This window comes from Micropterus salmoides, unplaced genomic scaffold (assembly GCF_014851395.1).
Source record: "Micropterus salmoides isolate LMB-PRFRI ecotype aquatic unplaced genomic scaffold, ASM1485139v1 Ms_hic_scaffold_4, whole genome shotgun sequence".
Taxonomy (NCBI): domain Eukaryota; kingdom Metazoa; phylum Chordata; class Actinopteri; order Centrarchiformes; family Centrarchidae; genus Micropterus; species Micropterus salmoides.
Genome location: NW_024043372.1, coordinates 4,190,779 through 4,209,004, shown reverse-complemented (window position 1 = coordinate 4,209,004; position 18,226 = coordinate 4,190,779). Strand labels below are relative to the sequence as shown.

Genomic DNA, 18,226 nt, shown 5'->3' with positions numbered 1-18,226 from the left:
GATGAGACTTTGTGGAGTTCCGATGCTCTCTCTCTCTGCATCTCAATGCACAACCAGAGCGCAGCACGCAGGCAGGCAGCAGCCCCTCCAGCTTCTCTCCCAGCAGTGTTTTTCTTGGCTTGTGTGGAGGTGAGTGGTGATGAACAAAAGACTAAACTACAGTGCCTCGAGTTTACAGCTAAAAAAGACAAAAGGCAAGTATAAGTCTTGCAAACATGCACGACTCATGAGCTGAGCTAATGTAATAAGTTACCTAAAGTCAAGCTAAGGCAATTTATCTTGGTTGGTCATACAGCATAATGTAACGCCACATTGATAAGCAAATTAGGCGTTAACTAATTAAAATGCGCTAATTTGCACACATTTGACAAGTCACTGCAGGTGAATGGGATAAAGAAAATAACTAAAGCATGTCACCACAGAACTTCCTCAGTAAATGACTTACATCAAGACTCTTTCCCCTTGAAATGTTGTGTTTAAATATGCAGATTAGATTGTTTTAGTTCATTTAGAAGAAATCTACTAATGCAAACTGGCGAAAGGTAGGCTTAAAACAAACTCCATCTAAATGTGTATTTTGGAAGTTTTCTTTCCATGTATTGTTACGTGAGTAAAAGAAGACAAAAGCAAAATAGACCAAAATCTCAAAACTGACCACTATATGAAAATGTGTCCTGCCTTAAACAGTAACTTTACATGATACAGACAACCCTCACTCAAATGTGAAACCAAGTAATAACGAAAAGTGTTCAAAATTATCAAAAATAATTATCTAAATAATTAAAAGGATTTATTGCCTTGTCAAAAATAAACTAATTATTAGTGAAACTAACGTTCTGTCAAAAAAAAAATCATACATAATTATGAGAAGTTCCATTTTTTTCACTTGAGCCCCCTGCCCAACAAAATGTCTGTGCACGTGGGGTGGGAGGAAGCCGGAGCACCCGGAGAGAACCCACGTGGACACGGGGAGAACAGGCAAACTCCACACAGAAAGGCCGGGGCAACCGGGGTTTGAACCCACGACCTTGTTGCTGTGAGGCGACAGTGCTAGCGCCGCCCCTTACTCTAGTTGTAAAATCTTAAAATCAATTCTGAAACTCAGTTTTGAGCATTAAACACTTAATTTCCCGCATTCTAGTCAAATTTTCACCATTTTCTTCCTTTTATTATGTTTACGAGATTTCAGCTCCTGCTCAAACTTGAACTGGCCTTATTCAGGATTGAAGGACTCAATTATCTTCTTATTTGTTGTTCTTTATAACAAATCTAAACATGTCAGCAAAATCGGCCAAGCAAAATGCTCTTATTCTGAAATGCTCTCTGTGGATATGCAGCCTGAAGATGATGGAACAAAACGGGAGCAGAGAGAGCTGTGGAGAAGGTAGTAGAAGCACAAAAATGACTGAGACACTTCCAGTGGACACCAACGCCGGGCTGGGGACCTAACAGAACGGTGGCGCAGCTGTAGTCGGTGGACTTTCAGAGTTAGACTGTTTAAAAAAAAGGCCGCAACTGGTAAGACAACAGCTTGAAACGTCACTCCTGTTCCTGCTGCGGCTTTTCGCTATATAAATAAAATTGAATTTAAAAAAAAAATGTAATTGACTTCTGCTATTTATGAAACATAAGAAACATTTGAAAGATACGTCCCCCATTGTGCAGCAAAGGGTGTTACACCTTCAACAAGCCGGCATCTGTGCTCACTCGGCGTTGGAGGGTTTAACAGCCCACTATAATCCGCCCTCAGTGGTTTCAATGGCACTCAATGTGGCGGCCCTCCGCATGAACGCACAAACGGAGCAGAAGTAGGTAGGGAGAGGGAGGAGCAAGCAGTTTCGGAAAGGCCCTGCAATTTCATTGTGCCAATTTCAGGCACTTTGTTTTTGTGGATGTGTTTTTAATTATGTAAAGGGAAACAAAATTCAGGTTGAAGGTGTCATTCCAAACTCTAAGGCCCCATCCACACTATGTTCTAGTTTACAAACGGAGAATTAAAACGAATATGATCTCCGTCCACAGCAGCGTTTCCGCTGCGTTTTGGAGTTGATCTCCGTCTACATTAAAACCAATGAACACGCAGAGCTAAGGCCCGTTCAGGTACACTGGGCATGCGCGTGCCAGTGTAAACATGGAGCAAATGGTCTATTCCGTACAGAAGATTTGGCAAAAGAATAAATAAATACAGATGAAGCATCAGACCAATTCTTTTTATGCACGAACTAATAATGAGCTGGGACTGTTACTGAATGTAACACGGGAGTGCGGCGGCGGAAAACTGACTGGGAGTCGTTGCAAAGTAAACGGCGACATGCACAGTACAATTGTAGGGAAAAAGTTATTTGCACCGTAGCCTACATAATATTTTAATAAAAATACGATGTCAAAAACCCGGTCAGTAGCATCGTGTTTCTGCTTTGCAAGACCCAATCAGAGAGCAGAGCGTGAGCGGCTGCGTCATCGTTTCACTAAAACGCCCTCCGGTGTTTTGAAACGCAAAGCGGCGTCGGCAGCGTTTCCAAACTTCTCCGATTTAGGTCTTCGTTTGCGGCGTTTTAGTCTGGACGGGACGTGCAAACGTAGCAGAAGGTCTCGGTTTTAATTTTAAAACGCAGTAGTGTGGATGGGGCCTAACCTGTGGGTTGGGGACCCCCCGGGGGCTGCAACCTGGTCCCTTGGGGGCCGCAAGAATTCTACTATAGACGCAAAAAATGGGGGGAAAAAAACTTCAAAATAACTAGCCGGATTATAGTTGTGGATGGTAATGCCAGCTGCCATAAAACACGAAAGTATAAGAATTTTAAAAAAGCAATGTGTTGGGGGAGAGGTGGGGCTTTCAGGCATTCTGTGCTGTTTTCAGATCTGTTTCTCCTGAAAATCAACTTTTCTCATGTAACATCATCCCTGCAGGTTTAGGCTTCCTCCTCTTTTGTCATGTTCGCAGGAAGAGAACGGAAAACTTGGCCAAAAAGAAACTGTGTCAAAAAGTTGTTAAAGTTACTGATTGGTGCCAGAGATGCTCACAGGTCTCTGAGCTCGAGTCCACATCGAGTCTCAAGTCACTCGTGGTTATAATAAATGTTGTAGCACCTGCTGCGTTCAATCCAATTAACTACTGTAAGTCAACACACCCCGCAGACTCAAACCAGTTTAACGTTAACTAAATAAGACTAACGTTACATGATCAACAATAAACCTGTAGCCTGTTTTTCACTAAAGGAACACAAACATGTAGCCTAATGCTCAAAACAACCAATGACAGCTTAAACTACTGTAAGTCACTACATTCTTGTTATGCCCAGCTCGTGGAAGAACATAACAAAGAGGGAAGGTCGACGCAGAAAACCAGTTTAAATGAACCATATAGGTTTTATCAAAGTTACCTTAACTTATAATTAACTCAAAACACAAGCAAACTCATCATACTCAAAACAAACAACCAAAAGAAAAGGAGCTCCTGAAAGGCGCCGCCTTCCAGGAGAGAGGTCACGAGGAAGAGAGCGCCATCTTGGTTCACCACAGCATTTAAAGACTTGAACAGGTGGCTGCAATCACTGATGAAGTGACCAAACAGGAAGAAAGACCTGGAAAGAAAGGAGAGAGAACAGGCCAACACCCCAGGCCGTCACATTCTGCAGACTCTCAAACCCAGTGTGATAACTAAATAAGACTGTAACGTTACATGATCAGCAATATACAAAGTGACTTACAATTTCTATACATCATTGTGTACATAGAAATGTTTTTCACACAGCGCAATCATGTAATGTGCAAATGCTACTAATGATAGCTTCAATTACTGTAAGTCAAATATTCCCCAGACTCTCAAACCCAGTAAATAAGACTGTAACGTTACATCAACAATAAACCTGTCAAGTTTGACACGTGAACAAACTTTTGCTTGAGGATGGAGGGATAGATGTCAAGGAGGGCTGGAAGAAGCCCTCCTTGACATTAGACAGGCGATGTGATGGGGGAGAGGAGAAGCTCTGGGGGCCGTTCAGCCAGTTGTTGCGAAGGATGTCATCACCACCAACTGTGGATGGATCGTAGAGGGGGAGGGAAATCCTTTTGTGAGCCTTGACCACGGACGACCAGGCGGGGGAACGCAAAAAAAGTCATGGTAAATCTTGATTTATTTATTATTTTATATAAAATAGATGGCAACAGCCATTTTGCCAAACTCGAGTATTTAAAACTGTGGTCCACAAACCAGCGGGTGAATTTGTGGCGGCTCCGGCCGCTTCGTCTATGGAGAGAGGAGAAAATACAAAAGAAAAGAAAATTAAACAATCAAAGCAACATACAGGGTTCAGAAATGTTTCCAGATCTTAACAATAGTCACTTTCAGTGTGTGCTATGTGTTGTGTGTAAGTAACGCTGATGCCCACCAGGGGGCACAGTGGTCACATATCACAGGTGAACAGCTGCAAGGAACTAGGATCCATGGAAGCCACACAGTTTTTAAAACGTGTGTGCGTCAGCGATGGTTTTTGGTCATTTTGCATCATAAGTACCTTTTAGTTTCTTACATATAAAAGCTGATTTTATGTCATTCATTCGATGCAACCCGTTTGTGTCGGTACCGTTTAATCAGCATACAAATAAACTGTTAAACGCATTTGCCATGGCAGACCTGATTTTTTATTATTAGATTGTTTTTTTTTGCACCACTACATGGTGGAGATGACTTCAGATTCCCTCATGTGGCCATTTTTTATTGTTGTTGATGATCACTACACAATTAACAAATGTTGAGCTACAGCGACCTATGGGATAGAAAAAAATCCATATAAAACCCTTTAATAAAAACAACCTTTGTTAAATCTTGTTTCACAAAGATCTCAGGCTGTAGATTACATATTTTTAATGTACAGTATGTAAATACAGTCTGAAGAAACCTCACTAATGGATCTGCCAATAAATTACACATGAAGGGAAACATTATTGTGGTAAAGTAAAATATTGTTTGGAATTAACCATATTCAGTACATGTATTTCAAAATGCATGTAAGGCCATGACTGGTTGCCATTTAGTGCATATAAAAGTTTGCTTATTAAGAGCCTCAGCACCAGCTGCAGTATTATAAATAGTTTGCGCAGCCACAGCTCAAGGCGGTTTGATCAAGTGATCAGATTGCCTTGCTGCCGAGTTGAGTTACAGGATCCATAAGGCCAGAGCGTGTTTGTTCTCAGGTCATTGCAGTGACCTGTGTAACTCACCCTCTTTGTTGTAGTGAACCAAAGCATCGGACTCAGTCTTGAGACCTCAGTGTCGGTAGATGGTTTTCCTTGCTTTTCTATTTTGTGTTGGTATTTTGTTTCCTCTCTCCACAACAAGCCGGGTCGTAACACAAGCCAAACCAAAATTGCAGATGTAAAGTGTAAAGAAGCATGACTGACAAGCTGAAAACAAGACCATGATGCCCTGGGACAAGATTTTTGAAATTGTTCCAGTAATAAGCAAGCATTCAGTAATCCTGCTACAATCCACATAACCCTTGCAGGCAATTGCACCCACTCAAAGTCCACTAGAGTTCCTGTTTTCAGAGCACTGGCCTTCTGAGGGACTTGGGCCAGCTGCATCTGAGAGCAGCACACACTTTTGAGTCAATTGAGTTTTTTGAAAATTCAGTTTGTCAAGCCTTTTCCACATCAGCATAGTTTTGTTCTACAATAATAAAGTTCTGGACATTTTTTTTTCTGTGCTGGGATTAAAATAAAGACAAAGATTTGTCAGCTTTAGGTGTTTCTGTTTACCATCATTTACATATACATTTACTATCAGTGTGTAAGGGAAATGAGGGAAGGTAAGAATAAATTAACCCTAAATCTTGTAGTATTAATTATATATGCATATATTATGGACATTATGCAAATCACTGTATTTCCGTAATCGATTACTTCGATAAGTTGCCCAGATATACCCATTGTTAATACCAAACTATTATCTGGTTATTACTTTGGTAATTACATGATAATAAATTATTAACTCTTCATTAGTATCAAACTATTACCATGTTATTACCAAGCAGTATTAAAAATCAAGTTCTGCCATTTGTGAATATTTCAGTCACAAACCAGATGACATCAAACAAACACAAATAATGAGCGAGCTTTGACTCAGAGCTGATGTTTCAACTCAAGTGTATTCGATCATTTTAAGAATCAGTTTGTTTTTACAAATCCACTTCAGGAGATAATCAAATCATTTAGGTAGTCAGTATTTATCTTTAACAATCAGAATGAGAACCAGAGGCCTCATGATTTAATGAAGCTCAGTGGATTGTTTTATGAATGTAAATATTCACCTGATGGAGAACACAGGTTAGACTCCACATAAGGCTCCGTGCTGCTCGTCATCCTGTCCGTCTCCTCACTTTGCTGTCTCTCTTCAGCTGCTCCTGTTAAATAAAAGCAGTCTTATATCTCAGTCAGTAAACAAGATAAGGAATGGTTTCTGTTATGTTGATGTCTGCACATGAATATGGATATGTTGATACAATCAATTATATAAACTCACCTTTATTAGAGCGTGCTGTGATGAACTTTGTAGCTGCAAGCAAAGCCTGAACTGTAGCAACAGTTAGAGCTCCTAAAACGAATGCACTCAACAATCCTGTGACGTCCATCTTGCTGCACGTGTCTTTAAACACACAACAAAACCTAGAGTCACACTCAGAATGTAAACTGTATCTCATGTACAGCACGCTGGTTATTACCTACACAGAACTACTACTGAGGCGACCATGCTGCTAAAATCTGAAACTATTTGCAGATAAAACCACTGAGATGAATTTCACCTGACGCAGTGATGTCAGGATTGATCCGATGTCCTCCTGCTCAGTGGAAGCATTTTTTTTTACTGTTTTGATATTTTTTAAGCAAACATTATTAATTACTTGAAAAAAAAAAATAAGAATTGATGAATTAAAAATTTAAATAACCATTAGTTGCAGCCTTGCACAAAAGTACAATAATTTACATTTTACACTTGAATTTAGCTTTTATTAAACTAAATTCAAACATAAAACAAAGTGTGTGCATTTGGTCACTGGGAAATATCTTGTTACTGATTTCACTGAAAAGTATCGTCTCGTAATTACAGTATAATAATATTGCAGTTGTCAGTGTAGGGAGTGAGATTACAGACTAAGCTGGCTGATTTATGTGCCATGATCTCTACCGTGCTGCCATTACTGCAGTGGTTGAGTTTGACTGAGATTTAAAAGGCTGATGTGCCTTTTTCTTCGACCTTAAAGACAGATCAGGAGAAAATAGAGTCTAGATTTTGACGTCACGATCTGCAATGTGTGTGCTACAAGAGTCACTGATCACTGAATTGGACAGTCCCTAACTAAAGGGATATAGTATGTAATAACCTATTGTGACAGGCATGTTGGACAGACATTCAGTTATTTCAGCTGCCAACCTCATCGTCATCTTTGGTGATTTTGAGTTGAACTAAACTGAGAAACGTCTTCCTAAATAAGCTCTCCAACAGATCCCAAAACTGGGAGAAATTGAGGCTTTGACACGGAGCTACTGAAGGTAACAGCAGCAAAAACCGACGAATGTTAAATATTAACCCAACCAGTTTCCAAACACTAGTGTTACAGTTTGTCTTTTCTACTAATCGAGGCAGTGCTGTTGTTGCAGCTGCATTTATCGCCGTCTTCCACGTGTTGGATCCCCGTAACCTACGGTACTGTGGAAAAACAACTTCACGTGTTCTGAATTTTGGCATCGACTTAAGTATTGGTTCTCATGACATCTCTAGTCTCAACAACACATGTAAACATGTTTCCATTTCCATTTATTCATTTAGCTGACGCTTTTATCCAAAGTAACTTACAATTGCTATACATGTCAGAGGTCGCACGCCTCTGGAGCAACGAGGAGTTAAGTGTCTTGCTCAGGGACACAATGGTGGATGGCGCCATCACCACCCCCTATGTTTGAAAAGTAATAACACGTGATCTCTTACAATAACTGAATTGTTAAAATTACCACCAAGGACAATCTCACCACAGATGTACACGTAGGTCTCAGCATAAATGTGATGGTGGATCTCCTCCTGTGTGGCTACACAGCGATAGTGGTCGGTCTTCATCACAGTAGTGTTGACAGTGATGTAGAAGCTGCCTCCTCTTTCTGAGACCTGTGGCTCCTCAGCAGGAAGTTTGTTTCCAGCACTGTCCTGCCACTCTACTGTAGGTTTAGGAGAAGCACCTCTAACTTCACACTGCAGCAGGGCCACGTCCTGCGTTTGATTAAGTATCTTGACAGACGGCTCTGGAGATGCTCCTGTGAACACAGTAAACAGACACATCAGCTATAAAAGGACAATAACAGGATTATAAATGTAACACTGTGATGTTTCTTGTTCGTCTCTTCTCTGCTTGTAAATGAGGATTAAAGTGTGTTTAACAGAAAAACACAGAGGAACAGAAAAGCACAGTATCAGCCTCAGTTGCTCCTCCCAGCATTGTTAGATAGGACATGATATTTCAAACATTTCTAACTTCTACCAAAAGTCTGGAAACTATTTACAGCTGCAAACACTGTTTCTGACTCATATCATGACAGAAGCTCAGATACAGTGAAGACGTTTGGACAAACTCAATTTTAACATGTGAAATGACGTCACATGAAATCTGTTGTCTGATGTGTCGACAATTAGGGCTGGATGAAATGGCTAAAAATGTTACGATAAAAAGTTTCATATCTTTCGATATCGATAATTATCACGATAAGTATCAAATCGTTATTTCTTTAATTTCTTTTATTTCGAGTTTAAAGGCTTATTTTTGCTCCTCAGTGAAAGTTGAAGAAAAAGCTTTATTCAGTCCTTTTTTTCCTCAACAAAATAAACATCTTAATAAAAAAATTAAGTCCTAATTTGTGTATGATATGAAGTGTATAACAAACATTTATTGAAAATTTGCTATATTGTTATTGAAAAAAAAAAATAACGGCAAATAAGCCGTTACATGGCAGCCCGAATATAGTCAAATTATTTCAAATCCTGGGACACTTGTGTGGGAGGGAGAGTTATATGATTGATCCCAACGTTCTACATTTTTTCTCCTTTGTTAAACAAACTGATTATAAAAGGACACTTTTGCACATGCTCACAATAAAGCATGTGCTGCAGTGTGTGTGTGCGTGTCCTGGCGTTTACCCGCATTCATAAACCTCTGGACGCTTATTTTCATCTCCCTGAGGAAATTCAGGGGAATCCAATCACACGTCTACTTGCCTGCTTTTTCAGAGGTGGGTCTTATGAACGTCCTGCAGAACTTTTCAAAGTAAAAGCTCTCAATAAACTCGAAATAAAGCATTGTTGCAAAAAACGCGCTTTTATTTTGGAGGCACAATCACTTAAGAGGACTGCAGTGCTAGAGTCTGACTGAACACAGTTTCACCAACAGTTTAAAAGGCTGATGTGCCGTTTACATCGTGACCCACAGAGTCCGACCTTAAAGACACATCAGGAGAAACTAGTGGAGAGTCTTGATTCTGATGTCACTTATTTGCAATGTGTGCTACAACTTAGTGACCTTAGAGCTGGGTGATATTTCACTGCAAGAGTTTCTAAAGGACACAGCACGTGTCCAAGTGCACCACCGATTCCTCACCTGTCGTTAAAGATTCAGTAGCCTACTAGTTTTGAGACCTTGATGTGTTTTTTTGCATGTATATAATAATGTGGAGATTTTAACATTTATGGTGGTGACTTTTTCCCTTTTTCTAGAAATTTTATAATATGTTTGTTAACATCTATATTATTGAAGTATGATATTGTTTACTTTTAAAACTACTGTTGGGTAATATGTTGTGTTTATTATGCCATTTCCTCTATTTGTCTATTGATGTATAAAAGGTACCAGCAAGACTTGAGAGCATGTCTGTAGCACGTTACGCTGCAGCTTGACTCTTTGTTGTACAGCGGCCTTAAAGCTTTACAGAAGCTGACAATACAGAAACTTTGGTGTCACACAGGGAATGAAAGCAGCAGCCGCCACTCTTGGTGGTGGTGAAATCGTCGGGCCATCCGTTCCGCCGCTTTGACGGACAGAAACAACGCACAACAGAAAGACACGTGTAGTAAGGTAAGCGTATTGTGGCGATCGACGCCTGCGTCACACACACGGCCACCAACCAGCTCAGGAAATATCGGTGAAACGGCGTTTCAAACCAAACGCACGGGTCCGAAAGAGGCTCAGTCTGAGTTACAGCCAGTACCAGCATCGGACGCTGCGGGGGAGGAACTCCGGTGTTGTCGGCGAATTACTAAGCTTGTGTATTAAACACGAGAGGCGTCACTTGGTTTTATTTTCGTTGGCCAACTTTTGAATTGAACCTCAACCTGAGTATTTTTTGTTTGCTTATACAGAAAGATGGACTCTCTGGGAGATTTGAACTGAGTTAAGGAAGCATTAATCGGTGGTTGAACTGTGGGTTTTATATTGAGCACTTACTGTATAACAACTTTGTTTTTCTAGTGGTCTGTAGGACGACCTGATGATATATTATATCATATTATTTAATGCCATGACTTGACTCAAATCATCTTTCTCATATTATTAAAATTTGATTTTTCTTCTCCACTCATAATAATTATTCATGCCTAGGTGATCTAGGTCATCATAACACAGGCCTGGCCGTCGAGTCCCAGCGTGAAATTGATGTTGGGTTCGGGTTCGGGCGGAAAAATTGCAGATGTTATCGGGCCGGGCCGGGTTAGGACCGGAGTTTTGGGCCGATGCAGGGCTCTAGCCTGGCCTACAAGAAAGAACTGTGTATGTTTAATCTATCTAATATTGTGTTGGTCACACTATACACTAATTTACTGCTTGTCCGTTTTGAATCATACTGAAGGTAAAGAGCTTAAAAATTAATTGCATATTAAATCACAATATTGGTTTAAAAATAAATAAATTCGCAATTAGATTATTTCCCAAAATCGTTCAGCCCTAATGTCTATTTTTGAAAGCACTACTTTACAGCATTATTCCACACCAGCCTAAAACTGTTGCACAGTACTGTAGATCTGATCAACAAATATTTTATCTCAAAATTAGAACATGATCATAATTATTAAATGTATGAATTTGTTTTGTTCAACTTCTGCCTAAACCTGCTGTACATCTGTTTAATCAACATGAAGGTTCTACATCAAACTTTCTGAATGATCCTGAGGCCTACAGAGTTGTAGCACACATTACAGAGTGACACTCACCTGAGATTTCTCCTGATCGGTCTCTGAAGGTGAAGTCTGAAAGACACAGTGGATGGGTGATGTTATGAACAAGTCGCATGTTATAAGCCAAGTAATGGAGTCATTTGTCAATTTATTCGCTCTGTTGCAGAGATGCAGCTTAATAGAAGATCGATATCACACTTTACTGTGCTGTAAATAAGAAGCTACAGGCAGAAGACAGCTGGGCTTGCTGACTGAAGACAGAAGGAAACAGCTGCCAAAGACAAAATCTGCACACTGGCATCTTAAAAAGTCAATCATTAAACTTAGTTCTACACGCAACTCAACTTATGACCCATGCAGTTAGGTGCCTCTAGACCTCCTGTCAACAAATATGATCTTACAATACGAAGTCATTTTGCTGGAGGACCCCTTTAGGCCTCCCCAGAAATCCCCTTCTGTCTTACAGACCGCAAATTTTTTTGCAAATGTTTCATGAGGAACATTAATTTAATACATATTTGTGAGTAACACTGAATGTAAACATACATTTTGTTTGTTTACAAGAAAACTCAAATGTGGTTAGAGAATCCAACAGCAGCAATTGTGTTAGTCACCTGAGATCAGATGCAGAGGAGTAACCAGAAGCAGAGGCTCAGTTCTGACCCGATGTGCAGACTTTGAAGTTCATGCGGTCAGGCGACAGGACAACAAGCATGTCACTGATTTTAGTTTCTTATAGACCTTTTGGAGGAAGAGGAGGAAAGGATCGCAAGTCATTTTTTGATACTAAGTGCATTACATGCTGAAACTACCTGAGCTACAGGAGGGTGGCGGGCAGATGTCTCTATTTTGTATGACGTTACTAAGAAGACATACTTTATATTATTATATATATATATATATATATATATATATATATATATATATATATATATATATATATATATATGAAGGAAATCAAAAACTGTGCATCTATACTAATAAATACAGCAGGCGTTCATAGTTTTAATATTATTAGATTTACATTTATTCATTTAGCTGAAGCTTTTATCCAAACCGACTTACACTTGCTATACGTCAGAGGTCACACGGCTCTGGAGCAACGAGGGATTAAGTGTCTTCCTCAGAGACACAATGGTGGATGTGTCACAGTGGGGTGTAGGGCTGGGCGATATGGCCAAAAAATCATATCCCGGGGCAGTTAGGCAGAATTCCGGTATAAAATATATATCTGTATTTTCTGCTGAGCAGGCTGGGGAGGGTTTAGCGGGCATGTTTTTACTACTTGAGTTGAACCCGGGTCTCTCACACCAATGGCATGCATCTTATCCACTGCACCATCACCACCCCTTTATCAACATCTTGATAAAGTTCAGATGTTGCAGACTTTTATTATAAAATTACTGTATCGGCCTGAAAATAAGACGGGTTTTTTTTGTTTGTTTTTTTAAACTCACTCTTTTTATTCAATGTCTTTTTATAAGAATTTTTTTACAAATAAAATTATTTTCTTTATAAAAATAAGCTTTGATCTTCAGAAAGTATTTTTCCAAAAATGAGTCTTTTAATCAGGATCATCTTATATTCGGACCGATACGGTTATAAATGTAATTATTGCCTGTCTAACAACGGTCTGCGATTCTCACATAATAAATAGCTGATATAACGGTAATTAGTTACTTATTGTCAGAACAGCTGGAGTCAAACCAAACTCACCTACAACAAGCTTAATGTGGGATATCTGTCTTGGCTGAAGAAGTGGAAAATCACAGGTGTAGTCTCCACTGTCGGTCACCTTCGTATTTCTGATGATGATGGAGGCGTTGCCGTACTTCAGATCATCTTGAAAATGTGAGACGCGACCTTTGAACCGCTGATCTTGACCTGGACGGCCGTTGTTGTAATGAAGGCCTCCAACATAAAAGAAAACCTCCTTCCCACCATCTTTCTTCCAGTCAAAGAGTTTCTCCTCAGCGTTCTCCTTGGTGCTGAGTGAACAGGGTAAAAAGGCGTCACTCCCTTCTTTCACAACCACTCTGACGACACCCGACCCTGAGAGAGGAAGATCATTTTTAGTCATCATGGTCAAGCAGAGAGCAAAGGCCTCGGCGAGGTTTGAAACTGGGGAAACCCACCCCCCATGCCCAGTCCTAAAAAGTCCTCCGCAGGGGTTGAGTTATCAACCCTCAGTCCTCAGGGAATTGTTTAAAACGTTCAGCAGCCAAACTCACAATTTTAACATTCTAGATGAACAGCCAAGTTAATAACCATGGTCAATAATGAAGAAGTGTGATCAGCCTCCACATCATAACCTACATTGAGAGACGGTTTTCTTGTATTGTGGTAAATTTATGGGGTAATTTTCCTGTAATTCAAGAGCACAGATGTAGTTTTAATGGTGGAGGGGACAAATGAAGAGAAGGGTCCAGGGGTCCCCCCTCCCAGGAAGTTTTAGGCATTAAAGACCTAATTTCCTGCATTCTGGGGAAAATTTGAGCACCAATTTATGGTCCTTTTTAGTGTCCTTATCTATATAAAGGGAAACACAATATTCAGGCAGATGGTGCCAGTTCAAACTGTTATAAATTAATAGAATATAATGCAGGAAGGCTTTCAGGCATTCTGTAGCTGTTGCTTTTAAATGTTTTCTCCCGTCAATCAACTTTTCTAAGGGGTCTAACACACACGCTCTGCCTCCTCTTGTCTTTGTTCAGGGAAATGGCCACTTTTAATATACACGTGGCACCTTTTCACTTCAATGATATATTAAGTAATTTTTTAATTCCTGGACTTTTATAGCTCTTGTGTTTTAGCAGGTTTACTGCTCATGTTCAAAACTTTCTGCACATTCAGAATCTTTCCCACATATCTGTGTTCTCTGACATGTTCAGAAAAAGTATCATTACCAGACTAACGTCACCATTTAATGAGAATTCACAATATTTTTAAGTCTGCAAGCCCTGCACTCTGATGTGAATTACGTTATTGTAGTGGCCATCACCTTTAAAAAGTTTGACCGTCCACACACGTTAACTTCAGCAGATCCGATATCTGAACACACATATCATATCTATGATGAGGAAAGTAAACATGTTCTCTCCTCCCAAACTTTGATGGAAGCAAATAACAGTACTGTTAGATCAATGCACAGATGCAGCGAATCAATCTCTGTCGGTCTGTCTTGCTACCCCAGCTGCGCAGCGCAACTCTCAGACTGTCAAATTCAAATTCGCTTTATTGGCATGAATGTGTAACAATATTGCCAAAGCATCATACAACATAAGAACAATCTACCCCATACATTTCACAAAACAAGTAATTAAAGCGTAAAGTAATCAAAGCGTATGTGTTTTTGTGTTAAAAAAATAAAACTATATATTGAAAATTAAAATAAATAAAACGGTAAGCGTGTGTGTGTTAAAAAAATAAAAATATGTTAAAAATTTAAATAAAATAAAACAGTAAGCGTGTGTGTTAAAAAAAATATATATATTAAAAATTTTAATAAAATAAATAAAACGGTAAGCGTGTGTGTGTGTTAAAAAAATAAAAATATGTTAAAAATTTAAATAAAATAAAACAGTAAGCGTGTGTGTTAAAAAATTAAAAAATATTAAAAATTGAAATAAAATAAATAAAACAGTAAGCGTGTGCGTGTTAATAGACAAAAATAAAATAATTAATTGATTAAAAAATAATAATAAATTTTAAAAAAGAAATCAGTATCAAATGTAAAAACAACCTGTCTGTGTCTTGGTTGCTTGCCAGAGTTTGTGTCTGAAAAATGTGAAGCAAAACTATTTATTACATTTGATAAACGCTGACTGGCAACGGTGTTTATAAACTGCAGCTCGGAAAACGTGCCACACGTGAACATGCGTTCATACGCGCTTTCACAAAATTAAACGTGCGCGTTCTAACAGCAATCTTTGTGAGGACCAGTTAGTCGCAGCTCAGACCCTAATAAAACAGTTGCTGCTCCACCAAATGACCCAGCAGATTGGCCCCCAGGGTTAACAGACTTCATGAGGACTGAGTTAGCGGGCAGATGTCTGTTCAAACCAGCGGAGACGGACTGTTTAAAAGGAGGGAGGACTGTAGTGAGAGCGCCGCGGTGTCAGGTGTGACTGTGACTCACGAGAAAAGTAAAGAGGGCAAAATTATGCTTAGGGCCCCTGGGAGGCTCAGAATGCAGGTAGTGTGTGGGACAATGCCAACATCCAATAAGATGTGCTGAGATTGACATGTGACATGTGATGTAATGTGCATGTGACGAGTTTTTTCTCCTGATGTCACAGTTCCAGCAGATGCCCCACCATGTTTTCATTTCTCCCGCGTTATTTTTAGCAGAGGTGAATTGCTGAACAATTCACCTCTGCCAACAAGGGGAAATTAAATTAAGCCTGCATGTGTGATGACTCAGAAGGGGATGATAATACGTGAGAAAGTTGAGAAACAAATCTGAAAAACAACTCAGAATGCCTTCAATAAATTAGTGCAGAAATGTTCAACTGTTTTTTTGCCTCCAAAATTTTGAAGCAAAAGCTATGCTCTTGAAATGGACACAGGTTTGGTCTCGCGATGTGATTGATCACACGGTGTGGTGGCGCATAGATAAGATGCTTGCCTTTGGGTTCAATTCCCACTGTGAGACATCCACCATTGTGTCCCTGAGCAGGAAACTTAATCCCTAGCTGCTCCAGAGGCGTGCGACCTCTGACATGTATAGCAATTTTAAGTTACTTTGGATAAAAGCGTCAGCTAAATATGTAAATTTCTATCTTATACCAACCCTCATTTCAGCCTCTGCTTTAAATGCCCCTGCCTCTTTAAGCCTTTTCCTTGAAAACGTTTAATATTTTGGGAAGTGTTACGACCCTCGACCCTAAGGGTCATGTGTTTGGGTTGGGGTGTGTCTTGCTTCTCTCTCTCTCTGGCTCTTCCCCCCAATGCCTCAGCTGCAGGTTTGCCTGATCACCACTCAGTGCTGGAGGATAAGAAGGCTTGGTTTTTTCACAGCATGGTCTGTTTTCCCTTCCTACCTGTTGCAACCACAGGGCAGATCAGCACCTGTGAGCAGCCAGTGGGTTGAACACCAGCCTAGAGCTTTTGTGAGCCCAGAACAGTGTCTGGTTACCTCCTCAGTGAAGAGAGAGGACTTTAGTGAGTTTATTTAGTGTTTATTTTTGTCTCACCTCGCTCTCTCCTTTTGAGAGAGTAGTTTTGAGTTGGTTTTCCTTTGTCAGTATCGAGTAAATATACATTAGTTTGTACACAATCCTGACTTCCTGTCCTCTTTTGCCCCCATCTGGAGGAACGTAACAGAAAGTATTCAAAATCCTGAATAAAACTTAGGGACTCGTTAGATGCCTAAAAAAAACGTGACGGAGGAATAATAAAAGTAAAGAAGAAGATCACGATGACTTCGCAGTCCCAGCCAAATATAGTGAACAGCTGGCAGCTAGCTGGTGACTGTTCATTGTTTTTAGCATCAGTGTTCATTAGATTTCTTACCGTTTGGAAGCCCAAGTGTTTTTCCAGACAAAGTCAGCAGACAGAAACAGAAGAACAGAAGCTCCCGAGCTGTCGACTGCAATTTAAGATCATCCATGTTACCGAAAACGTTAAGTTTTCCTCACAGTGCTAGTTGGTTAGCTAGTTAGCTGAATTAGCTACCGTTAGCTGAGATGTTTGAAGTTACATGTCGTGAATAAAGTGACAATACGAAGCTTTTCAACACGTAAAGTTGGAAATATATTCACAGATTCGAACTTCCGGGATCAATAACTCGTAAGCAAAACGTGTTTAAAACACAAACAACGCCTCTTTACTATCGTAGTTAAGTAGACAAGGAGCAGAACAAATAACACGTCTCTACGTGCAGCGAGACGAGTGCGTCTATAAATAGCCGAAAACACACAGTGCAGAAATATTCAATAATTTCACACTTATACAATGTGGTGCCCCCAAAATCACCTTACACACTCATTATATACTACTGGTTATACTGCAACACTTAGTTTGGGGAATAAATACTTTTACATACATAATAATAGGTAGGCCTATTTTTAATATTCAATAACTTCACTGTTATAAGCTGTATTGTCTCCACAATCACCCCACAAATCACTGATCCTGCTTGTGATACTACACTTACTTTGTAGAAATGTAGTTTTGCATAATTTTGGAGAACTTTATTATACAAAAAAAATTCAATAACTTCCCTGTTATATGCTGTAGAGTCTTCAAAATGACCTCACACATAATCCTGCTTGTGATACTACAATACTTAGTTCATAGAAATATGTATAATTTTGGTGAATTTTATTTTCATCTTCAATGAAATTCAATAACTTCACTGTTATGAGTTGTAGTAGAACCCTAACCCACAATTATATTATACCCTAATATTTAGGCTACAGAAATGAAAATAAACCGTCTACAGGTATTTCTATTGCCAATTATTCTGTGCATCTCAGTGAAAAAAACACCATCATCTTAAAATTAGCATCAACTCCTCCTCAGCTGGTGAACTTGACCTACTTCGAGCTGTGTCTCTGTTTTGATGGGAGGGTGACCCACTTCAAGTCAGGAGGGCAGCATGTGCTTTGCCGATATTTGGCGCCATCTGTTGTTGTGGGTGTATAATAACATTTAAATTGCTGGACCCTTGACTGGCCTGCACAGAGTCCTGACCCCAACCCGACAGAAAACCTTCGGGGTGAATTAGAGCACAGACTGCGAGCCAGGCCTCCTCGTCCAACATCTGTGTCTGACCTCACAAACGAGCTTCTAGAAGAACGGTCACAAATTCCCATGAACACACTCCTAAACCTTGTGGACTGCCTTCCCAGAAGAGCTAAAGCTGTTATAGCTGCAGAGGGTTGACCAGCTCCATATTAATCCCTACCGATTAAGAATGGGATGTTATTAACCTTCATGTGCATGTAAAGGCAGGCGACCCAAAACTTTTGGTAATATAGTGCATCTTCATTTGGCGACGCCTTCAACTGCAGA

At 39.8% G+C, this 18,226-nt stretch overlaps 1 protein-coding gene across 3 annotated transcripts; it reads right to left on the bottom strand.

Moving 5' to 3' along the window:
• Positions 1-3,344: 3,344 nt before the first annotated feature.
• LOC119886068 (V-set and immunoglobulin domain-containing protein 1-like) lies at positions 3,345-17,105 on the bottom strand. 3 transcript variants are annotated; one of them, XM_038696570.1, is made up of 7 exons: positions 16,724-17,105; positions 12,926-13,261; positions 11,246-11,281; positions 8,029-8,307; positions 6,524-6,646; positions 6,312-6,422; positions 3,345-4,249 (listed from the first exon to the last, which is right to left on the bottom strand). In XM_038696570.1, exons 1-7 carry the CDS (start codon positions 16,818-16,820, stop codon positions 4,143-4,145), a joined length of 1,089 nt encoding a protein of 362 aa, XP_038552498.1. In that variant the 5' UTR covers positions 16,821-17,105; the 3' UTR covers positions 3,345-4,142. The 3 variants fall into 3 exon arrangements, with proteins under 3 accessions (XP_038552498.1, XP_038552499.1, XP_038552500.1); XM_038696571.1 differs by having other exon boundaries at positions 6,312-6,404; XM_038696572.1 differs by lacking the exon at positions 11,246-11,281.
• Between the last annotated feature and the right edge of the window lie 1,121 nt (positions 17,106-18,226).

Coding starts and splice junctions, on each gene's coding strand:
- LOC119886068 (XM_038696570.1), bottom strand. CDS start 16,820: ATGGATGATCTTAAATTGCAGTCGACAGCTCGGGAGCTTCTGTTCTTC. Junction 13,262..16,723: donor AACACTTGGGCTTCCAAACG/GTAAGAAATCTA, acceptor TTCCTCTCTCAG/GGTCGGGTGTCGTCAGAGTG. Junction 6,647..8,028: donor GACCTACGTGTACATCTGTG/GTGAGATTGTCC, acceptor GTGTGTTTAAAG/ACACGTGCAGCAAGATGGAC.